Below are 11,183 nucleotides of genomic sequence, written 5' to 3' on the forward strand. Positions count from 1 at the left end.
CGACTTCTAGCAACTTTTTCTTCACCCAATAGCCTCAACTCTGTGATTTAAAGAAATCTAATTCTGGAAAAGGAAAAAGGCATTGTTTATTCCTGCCTTTTAGGGATACTGACAGACAAGAATAACTGAGGTCACTTGCAAGAGAACCATGGTTTCAGAGCCATGGTTCCATCAGTCAGTTGCTTCCTAGAGGTATTTACCATGATTTGAAATATCAATCCTTCACAAAAACCACCAGCTTCCCTTCCTAACCAGGTCAGGGACTACAACACCACAACAACCACTTGCAATGTTTTCAGACAAATTGCCAAAAAGAAACAGACAGCACGAAATACACTTTCTCATAACAGTTACCATAAAAGTTAAAAAGGCCCTTATTTCCTAAAAGTGCTATGAAGCTCTTGGAAAAGCTCATCTCTGTATCATTACTTCCAAAATAATCCATACTTGTTCCATAAGGAACTCGGGTTTCGCTGCCCCGATGGTGGAGGCACCAGGGATGGCCCCACTCGCCCCCCTGCAACCGGGGACCACTGATGGGAGGGAGGGTGGGAGAAAGGGGCAGCGTGCACATAGGGATGTATGCAGAGTCACTCTGCTTAGAAAGCAGAAGAGCGGTGACTCGTGTAATGCTGGTAATTTAATCAGTTAACTCATGCCTGCAGAGCAGAGAGGGAGGGGACCGAAGAGCCATCCCAGTCCCGAGCATCCCTCCTAGCTCTGCTGGCAATCCCAGAAGCTGGGGGACAGGGGAGGGAGCAGGCTGGGAGGCGAATTAGGGAGAAAACTAGATTTCATTAAGTAAGACACCACGCAGTGATGGCAGGACCTCGCTTTCCTTGGAGTCCACATTCCACTCTGGCAGCAGCACTGGCTCCTGCAGCAGTTGCCCCATCCCTGCAGCCCCAAATCTCTTTACTCCATGCTTTTTGTATCTTCTTCATAACCCTGCTGGGAATCAGCAGTGAAAAACATGAGCTTTTATGACCAAAAAAACAGCTTCGACTCAGAAAAACTTGTAACTGTCCTTTGATGAGGGGCCTCCCCCCCCCCCCAAATCCTAACATGTGCAAGAGGACAAACTACAGGATAATATTAAGCATTTAACCATTTTGAACTTGCATTGTACTTCTCATCTGAGCATTGCTGGAGTTTGACCAAAATGAAAACCACCAGCCTCTTGTCTGAAGACATGTATAAAGCAGCCAGCATAGGAGGGCAATGGCGATGCTACCCATGCAGGCTGAGACGCTGCTGCTGGGACCAGGAGAACACCTCCATCCTGGGGATGGGGGAAACCCCCCCAGACTGCACAGCCCAGGAACATCTCAGTACCAGAGAAACAGGAGCAGGAGGGAGGTGAAGCCCAGGTATGCTGCAAGGAGCTTCAGAAAGGAGAAGAAGGGGAGAGGGGCCAGAAAACACAAGTAAAGCAATCAGGAGGTCTGCAAGTGTAGAGCAACCATGGCCTAAGCATCAGCTTCTTAAAAAGTCCATCAAGCAGCTGATTTGCTGTCAAGAAACTGCTTGTCCTATGATGCTCCAGCTGGGGCAGTGGGACCCACAAGACCCATGAAGGCAGCTAGCAAAAGCAGAGAAAGCAGTAGCTGGAAGGAAGGCACCAGCTGCTATAACAAAATAAAAGTAAGCTGCTGGGCCAAGCCCTGCACCCCGACCACCGCAGCCAGGAGGGAGACACGCCGGATCCCCACAAACAAACCACGTTTTTTCAGAAGCTGGGAGGCAAGGGCGGCAGGCAGGGCAGCCTCGCCACAGCTGCTCCCCAGGGACCAGCCCCGCAAGCTGCCGGGAAGAAAATCCCACTGCAAAATCCCACCGGATGGGAGCATGTAAAGAACTGCAGATGAAAGGACTATAAATAATCACCACAATCAGAAGCGGACCACAGAATTCCTGGGACAAGAATGTTTTCTTTTTACTCGGTCAAGCAGTCCCACTTAACACTCTGATACCAAGAAGCATCTGATGGTAGTTCTTCCAGAAGGGACTGATTTTTCATTCCACTCATCTCAGTAAGAGATACTCCCAACACAGACTGCGCCTTTCAGAGCATGGAGCTTATACTCCACAGCCTTGTAAGTACAGCATAAGAAAGTAGCACAAAAACTGCCCGTTTATCCCTCTTGAAAAGGTTCAGTGCAACCATTCGCTTCAAGACTCTCTGAGACACATTATCTTTTAATTCAAAGAAGGTTACAAAGATTCATTTTTCTGAAACAAAATATACAAGGAAGGGAAAGAATTTTTTTTTTTTTTTAAAATCTGTTCAGGATCCTTGATATTTTCCCCCCACAAAAAAACAAACCAGCCCAAGCACAACGTGCTGTACGAGCACCAGCTCACCGGGGTGGGAATGAGGTCTTCTCTGATGCTGAGCAGGTTGAGCTATAAAGCAGACCTTGAAAAATAACTTGCAAGATGAAAGCAGTGTGCTTAGAGCTGGGATGGTGCCAACCCCAAACTCCGCAGTGCTCCTTCGGCCTGGGAGCACCCGAGGAAACGAACGTTTTGGGCAACCCACCGGCAAGCCAAGGGCTACCACGCTTAGTCAGCCACTGCCCGCTTCAACACACATGTGCTGGGGAAGATCAACCCCTGTTATCAAGCAGGTTTTGATGTTTGGTAGGTTTTAGGGGTGTTTTTTTTTTAAGAGACTCCTCAGACATAGCTGATCTTTCCATTACAAACAGTTAAGAGCAATGCAAGGGCCAAGCCTTCCTCCTTTCCTCTTCAGCCCATTGATAGGGGCCAGCTGCCACATCTGAAGCCATTTAACAATTGTGCACCCTGATCTTCCCAGACCAGCATCTCAAGACCCCAAGGATGAACTAGAGGATTACCCCACTGCCGTGGGGCTAGTGACCTCCTGTAAAACACAGGACCCACTACAAAGCCAAGTCAGATAAGCAATTCTCTCTCTCCTTCACCAAAGTCCGCAACAGAGACAAGAACATCACAGAAAGCTGACCCCAGAACCCACAAACCCTGGGTCTTTGCAAGATCTCAATATACCATCTCTACAAATGCCTTAAAAATCTTCTCCTTCCCCCACAAAAACAACTAACCCCCAAACCCACTGTGCAAATAAGCCCTCAAGCTACCTGGAAGTCTACCTCCCGTGTACAAGATGGTACTAGCTCACCTACCAGGGGAAAAAAAAAATAATTTTTGGATACAATTTCTGAAAGAGGAAATTCTGAAACTCTCCGTTACTGAACACAGCTGTGTTGTGTCAAAACTGCAGGCGTGATTACCACTGGAAACAGCTCTTTGATGACTATCACACTGGAATATCTAAAACAAGTAGAAGCATGGAAACAAGAAGTGCTTTGCCACCCAGTTTCAAAACAAAAGGCTGAAGATCACTGAATAATATATAAGGGGTTGGTCAGGGGAGAGGGTTAATGGTAAATGATCTCTCAAATAGGGCTGGACTGGTAGAAAAGAGATTAAAGACTGATGCTGATTTATTTTTTTTAAATTTAAAAAAAATTACATTGCCATTTCTGTTCCTTTTTATAGCTGATGAGTTTTCACCATTTTCCAAGCTTCTACATCAGAAAAATTCTGAGAAATCATTATGGCTTACCTCAAAAGTACCTAACACATCCCACAAAGGCTAACAGCAGCTTGCACCTGCAGCTCTGCAGGCTATGGGAGCCTCTCAGCTCAATATTCCCAGTCCCGTTTGACAACTGCACACATCTAGCAGTAGCAGCTCTCTAATCTCACAGCGCAGTTGCTTCGTTAGCAGCTGTCCTGAAGCTCTCGTCAACGCTGATGTGACAGCCAACATCACCATTCTACCAGCACGCTGCTAAAACCCCCACGTTACTCAAGGGATGCTACAGACCACAAGAGCAATCCCAAGTACATCCTTTGCAAACAGCTCAGCGTTAAGAGGTTGTCCCGATATTACAAAGAGTTTTAAACACAGCTAGTGATGCCACAAGTCCTCACCACATCATCTGCATTTGTCCCTCACTTAAAGCCTGTAAAGCTTGATTTGACACACACAGGGATATTCTGTACTTGGGGGGTAAAAAAACCCCAATATACTCCTGTTTGCGCAGGAGCACAACAGACCCAGCAAGGTTTCTGCAATTTATTGGTAAACTATGAAACTCATTTTATTTTCTGATCAAAACACACTGTGTAGGCACCAACAAGCAAGATCTCGTGGTTAAGAGATTCACAAAAGCAGGCTGAAACAGTTCTTCTCGGGCAAGAGCTTACAAGGGGCCACGGCCCCAGGCTGAGCTTTCAAAGGTTATTATGAACCAGTGACATTAGATGCAACTAGTTCAGTTTAACCCGCCAGACCTCGCATCCCAGCTAACCCACCGGTAGAAAAGAGAGACAGACAGCAAGCCTGCATGAAATCGCTCAGCACGGCGTCACCGGTGACGGTAAGTGATGAATTAGGGCCCCAAGGACACAAGCAGGAGGCCTCAGTCTGACAAGGGCTGGTTGTATTGATTAAGGACAACGCTCACAGTCCTGTTTTTAAGAACTATGGTGAACTCAAGATCCAAGTTCCCCATCCATCTGAGCTGGAAATTATTTTCTCTACGTGTTGTTTGCAGAGCAATCCCGTTTCTCATTTCCGTGGGAAGTGGCAGCCCGGGATTTTCACTAGCAGACCCAGAGAGGCCTGGAGAGCCTCCCAAAGCCTCGGGCTGTAAGAGAAATGCTACTTAATGCTACTGAATAAGCCAGAAATTTTACAGCCAGCCAACAATTCTGAGCAGCAAACAACAGTTTCCAAGGTTTAAACCCACAAAAACAACTATGTGACTGTGTCAAAACCAGCGATCAATCCTTCTAGCAACTCAGGGCAAGCACCACAAATAGCAGCTGTTTTTGCAGCAAAATACCACACAATCCCAGCTCTCTCCATCCCCCAAAATAAGCGCTCTGCCATGTATAATAATCCCGAAGGCGTCACGCAGGGCACCGGCGTCTCAAGAAAGATGCAGGATGGCGGAATTGGAGAAAACCTGGGAATTTAAAGGGTATGTGGGAAGCGATAAAGAGCTTTAAAGAGACTTTATATAACTGCACTGAACAACTGCTGGCCATTAAAAGCCCTGATCTCTTAACTACTCCTGTTGAAACCTGCAAGATGTAAATCAAGCCTTTGCGAGACCAACTAAAATAGAGTTCCCCCAGGGCTCCGCAAATACCGCGGCGAAGCCGCTGCGGCGCAGGGCCGGCCCTTCCCAGCCCGGGCTCAACACGTCTGCGAGGGCTTCCCAACACATCCCCTAACACCCGCCTAAGCGCCGGAAACGCTCTCTCCCAACACGTTAATTACCATTTCTCAGAGTTTTTAAATTGCAGCTACGCTATGCAAAAAACTTCACGTGTGTACGTCCTGCTCGCCCGCCCTCGGTTTCGTGGTGGTTCCCCGAGGAAGGCGATGAACCGCAGCCTCGTAAAGTTTTAATGGGATAACCAGCACGCTAACAGCATCCCTCTGCTGCACTAAAAACAGAGCAACTGATGGCATCCCTGTGGCATAAACTACGTACTTCATTAAGGCACATTTTATAACCTGACCTTTAAAAAAAAGCTGCTTTTTTGTACTTAAGGAAAAAAAAATCTCGTCTGCTACAAACAACTGGCAACTCAAGCTGAAGCTGAACATCAGAACTGGCACCTCGCCTGGGTTTCCTTGTAAATGCCTTCAAATGGCAGTCATACCCCAAACCACGCTCTGCAGACAAAGTATATATAACCAAGCATCATCGCTCTCCTCAGAGCCAAATAAAGGGCTGAGCAGTTAGAAAGGGGGGAGGTGGAAGAGATGGGCAATCCATTTCTCCTAACAACCAGCAGCTTTTACAAGTTTTTCTTTATTTTATACACACAAGATACCGTCCGGCTTAGTGACAGAGGTTTCTAGGCTGGTCTGGGGTAGGGATTTCAGAATTCAACAGCAGGAACGCTCAGTTCTAACCACAGCCCATGCCCACAAACACAGCCGACATGTTTTTAACAAAGGCAACACCAGCAATCTAATTTTTCTTCTTGAAAGGCAGGCTAGCAGAGGGCTGCCTTCCAGCACCGAACACCAGCTCCTCTCCCCAGGCAATGAGAGGAGAGGTGGGAATCTGTCTTTCCTGCCTACCAGATAGTCCTGAACTCAGAGCTGAGGCCACCGGCATCGTCGGTCAGGCACATCTCCTGGGCACCATCCCTGCTGAGATGCAGCGGACAGGGAAAGCCAGACCAGACTGCTCCTTGTTCACAGGCTTGTTGATAAAAGCACGGCTGCTCTCAGCGGAGACGGGGCCACTCCACAGCCACCAGCGTGCTGAGGAGGCTGCCTCTTTGTCTGAGGAACAAAACACCCGGATCACAATAACTGAAATCGAGCAGATCCGGGCAGAGAGCAAAAGTGGTGGGGAAAAACAAGAGGTGGCTCTAGCAGGGACGCTTGGGAAGAGAACAGGGAGGTACACGTAAAAGTGGATAAAAAAAGGTGTAGAAACATTAGAAACAACAGAAAGCACACGGAAATTAGAGCTGCAGAAGGAGGAAGTGAGAATCTGCTCTGAAAACAGATACAGCATCTGAAAAAATACAAGCCTTTGCCCAGCACCACTGCCCAGCACCAAGAATACGCCATGCACCTCCACGCTACTTCTTTTCCCCTTCTTCCAGTGTTCAAAGGAGCACCTTTAACACACAGCTTTGTTTTGGTGCGTTAGGGGTCTAAATAGCAAAGCTGTGCTAAAACGTATGCACACAAAGCACTGGGGAGGTGCCAGAACTATCCCAATGCTCCCAGCAGAAGCGAACAGCACAGCCTGTAAAAATAACGTGACGCTCTGGCTTCAAAAAAAGCAGACAACTAACTACATACCGTAATGCCTCAGCTTCCATCTTCTATTTAAAAGCTGGCACCGCTGCCCCAAAGTCCCTTATTCCTGGAATATACGGGAACATGGGAGGAGGGCAGGGCTGAGAAAAAACAGATTGGTTGGGTCAAGTCTCAACTGGAAATAATTCAGCCTGAGGGACTGGAAAATGGGGGAAGTGAAGGGATACTTTTAAGAACAGTGGAAGAAAGGACACAGCAGAGCTCCCCCCTCCTCTCACCCACTAACCTAGTTACCCAGACACCACCCTGCGAACGGGTTCAACTCCCCCCTTCTCCTGATTTACAGCTGCAAACTCATGTCTCCAAGCCTCCTGGGGGAGGGCTCTACTTAGGGGGTCTTAATGCCCTCTCATACAAAGAGAAACAGCTTTTATAACTCCAGATGTTCCTTGGGCAGGGACTGGTAATTACCCCAATCCCCCTCTCCCCAGGGAGCACCCTACCTTCTGTGCACAGACCTCCTTTCCAAACACTCCTGGGATCAGAGGCTTTAACTCAGTAATAGCGATCAGCGCTGTGTTTTTCTATATCAAGCCCTTTGATAGCATCTAGTCTCAAAAATACAAGTTTTTAAACTTGTTTTGAACTGTAAATTGTAAGAAGATTCAAAGCAACCCCTGCAGCCCACTCTCCCATGTTGGCAACAGACCCGTGGTTCTTATTGACCTTTTGCAGGTTCCTCCAAAACGTTACACTCATCTACACGGACAGGACATCACTGGACGTTAATCAAGACATCCCAAACAGCCAAAAACTCAGTGCAGGGTGGCATTCACATGCTGGAAGCCCAGAACTGACACTGCCGGTCCTGAACGGGTATAAAGCAGCACTAACCACTCAGCACACCAGTGCTTTTCGAAATAAAGGCGACTGCAGCATCAAACAAGGACACGGGTTTGAACACAGCCTAATCCTCGAAGATCATGCAGAACTAACTGCATAAAAGGGCTCTGTGCCCCACAACGCGTTCATGTCCTACTGAGTACACATGTACTCATCAAGCCCTTTGCCTCTTCTTCCTTACCAATATCAATAATTAAGTGTCCCACAGACCGTGGTGTGTCGTGTGGCACACAGAATCCAAATGCGGCACCCAAAGACGGCTTGAAATCTTCACAGGAGTAGAGCAGAGCAACGCTGCAGAGGAGTTTAGGGCATCTGAGACTAAAATGGCACTTTTTGGTACTCGACAACGTGCAACAAGCTCAGCGATGCAAACGAAGGCATACAGGAATATTTACTGCTTGCACAGCACGTGCACAGGTAGCTTAATGCTCTGCTGTTAGCAGTCTTAAAATTAACTTTTGCCACCACCACCATGCCCGTAACGAGCTTCCAGTTCTTAAAAGGCTACAAATACCTCACCCAAAAAACCCAACTGGAAAAAAAAAAAAAAGAAACAAAAAACCATACTTACATATCTGAAAGTCAGCCAGGCAGCTTCTGCTTAAAAAGTTGTACTCTAGTCTAAAAATATGCCAGAACAAATTCACCAAGCTACAAGAGCCTGCGAACAAACCCGAAACCCAAGTGATTGCCAACGATCACGTTGCAATGCTACAGTATTTTAAAGAAGCAGTTGTTTTCATCAAAGAAACGTGCACATTTCTCCAAAGCCCAGGACACAGCACACTGTTTGCTCCAGTATCTCAGAAAAACATTATTTTTCAAAGAACGCTCATATACATATAGCTGCACAGACTCAAGGGCAGCAGTAACACAGACGTGCCTATAAACTAAGTTTTACCTTGATAACGAAGAATTATGATGATGTTCTATTAAAAAAGAAGTTGAAATCAAATCTTAGCTTACTGTTTTTTCCAGGTGTCCCGAATAAAAATCCCCAATGTACAAAAAAAGAAGATGAAGAGGCCTTAGAAACTACCGCCCCTTATCCAAAGGATTACGTATGCTTACGTGGTATATTTATTTCAAAGCTCCTAACACAGAGAGACACTTTAGGGTGGTGAAACACTGATGGGGCAGACAGATGCAGTCAGCAGGTGACCCCTGATACAGGACCCAGCGCTATCACCTCCATCTCATGAACACAGGTGGGAGCTTTCACACAACCTGTCCTCAGGTTGTAAAATCAAAGATCCAGCTCCCCAAGCCCTAACACAATTTTTTTTTTTCCCCTCCAAATTACACTGAAAGTGAGATGCATTATTGATGCTAAAACTTCAGGTTCAACAGAGGCTCTTGAATAGAAACCACGAACGATTACACTGAGAGTGTTTTTTTAGTTTTTACTTTATTTAATGACATGAGGATAAAAGCTGTGGTTTTAACTTTCTGTTGGCTGGCTTGTCTTCCAAACCAATTACCCTTTCTCTATGTCAAGAGAGCTTAAATATCTGAATGAACAGAGGAAAAGAAAATCCTGTCCACAAACCAAAGTGAGAGCTAAAATACTTTCTCCCACAGGAACTTCTGGGAATGACAATTAACCAGAAAACTCTCCTCATTTTTTTGACACGATGTTCCAGGTTCTACAGTAATGACGACTGCTCTCCGACAAACCTAATCCATGTGGTACTGAGTATTTCAAAGACAATGCTGCCCTGATATAAGAGGATACAGAGCAGATATGCCCTTGCACGCACACATTTTCCTGCAGTGCTTTCCACTTTCCAAACCAACCTCTCCCAGCCTGTCTGGAAGACTCCAGGATCCCAGCTTCCCGGTGCATGGGGTGAGACAGGCTCATCACATCCCACACCAGAGCAAACTCTGCCTCCTGCACCGTGGGATCACTTGTTTCATTCATCAACAGCACCAACCAACACAGCCTGCAGCGAAGCAACCCCCGATATATTCATTTTTAGCCTTGCCTATGTAGGGAAGGCTGAAATTCAAGTTTATAAAGCATTGTTTTGCAGATATGATTATCCTTAAAGAAGGCGCCAGTAGCCGAGGGGTGAAGAGCCTGTGTCCTGTCCTGCAGGGACAGACCCTCGGCTAAGGAGACCCCAGTCACAACTGGGACCTCGCAGCAAGCGTTTCACAGAATCACAGAATCGGTTTGGTTGGGAAGGACCTTTAAGATCATCGAGTCCAACCACTAACCCAGCGCTGCCAAGGCCACCACTAACCCATGTCCCTCAGCACCACATCTACTCGGCTTTTAAATCCCTCCAGGGATGGGGACTCCACCACTGCCCTGGGCAGCCTGTGCCAGCGCTTGACGACCCTTTTGGTGAAGAAATTGTCCCTGATCTCCAGTCTAACCCTCCCCTGGCACAACTTGAGGCCGTCTCCTCTCGTCCTATCGCCTGTCGGTTACTCAACACAAAGCGAACCCAGCCAGGAGACCCAGCGCGGCCAGCCTGCTTAACACCCCCCAAAAACCCTCTTCGGCCACTAACCACCCCCGGGGGGCCCTATTTACAGCCGCCTTTAATTAATTTAAGCCCGCAGAAGCTCTGCGGCGCGGGGCGGTCCCTCACTCTGCCCCCTCGCCCCCCTCCGCGGCCTCCCCGCCGCTCCCCTCAGGGCGCTGAGGCGGGGGCGGCCCTTACCCAGGTGGAGGGTGAGGTTGACGGCGGCGGGGTGCTGCACGCCGGCCAGCATGGTGCGGCTCTGCCACCAGGTGGCGTCGGCCGGGCTGTTGTAGTCGGTGAGGAAGGCGGCGCCGTGGCGCAGGTGGGGCTGGGCGGCGTCGCAGAGGTGGCAGGACTGGGTGACGCCGGTGACGCCGGTCTGCACGCAGTACTCCTCGGCCGGCGTCCCGCACGTGTGGGTGGCCAGCACGGTGGCGTTGAAAGCGGCGTTGACGAACTCGGGCATGCAACGCTGCGGCCGGCCGCTCCGCTCCTCCGTGCATTCGTCCATGGCGCCGCCGCACCGCCCGGGAAACCACAGCCACAGCACCGCCAGCCACAGCGCCCGCGCCCGGCGCTCGCCACCGCCGCCTCCCGCCATGGCGCTCGGCCCGGCGGCGGAGGTGGCTGGCCGAGCGGCGCGGAGCCGGCGGAGGGGCTGGCTCGCTCGCTCGCTGGCTGCCGCCGCTCCGCGCCTGGCCGCGGGCTGGGATGGGCTGGGATGGGCCCGGCCCGGGCGAGGCGGGGCGGGGCTGCCGGCGCGGGGCAGGCCGGGAGCGGAGTCCCGCCGGCGGAGCGGGGCCGGGAGCCGCCCCCTCCCCCTGGAATGCGGGAGCTTAAAGGGGCGATGGCGGCGATGGGCCCCGCCCTGAGGGGACAGCGCTGCTTCCCGCCCTCGGCCTGTCCGCGCTGCCGCCTCTCGCACCGCGGCGGGCGCCTCCGCCCTGTCG

At 49.5% G+C, this 11,183-nt stretch overlaps 1 protein-coding gene across 1 annotated transcript in view; it reads right to left on the reverse strand.

The window, feature by feature from the left end:
- The window catches only part of LAMC1 (laminin subunit gamma 1), a 69,354-nt gene extending 58,495 nt beyond the window's left edge, over positions 1-10,859 (reverse strand). The window contains exon 1 of the mRNA XM_068417100.1: positions 10,432-10,859. Within this exon, the coding sequence (XP_068273201.1) occupies positions 10,432-10,834 (403 nt within the window). The 5' untranslated portion in view covers positions 10,835-10,859. The remainder of the gene's footprint in view (positions 1-10,431) is intronic.
- Positions 10,860-11,183: the final 324 nt, after the last annotated feature.

Source organism: Nyctibius grandis, chromosome 21, assembly GCF_013368605.1.
Source record: "Nyctibius grandis isolate bNycGra1 chromosome 21, bNycGra1.pri, whole genome shotgun sequence".
In the NCBI taxonomy this organism is placed as follows: Eukaryota; Metazoa; Chordata; class Aves; order Nyctibiiformes; family Nyctibiidae; genus Nyctibius; species Nyctibius grandis.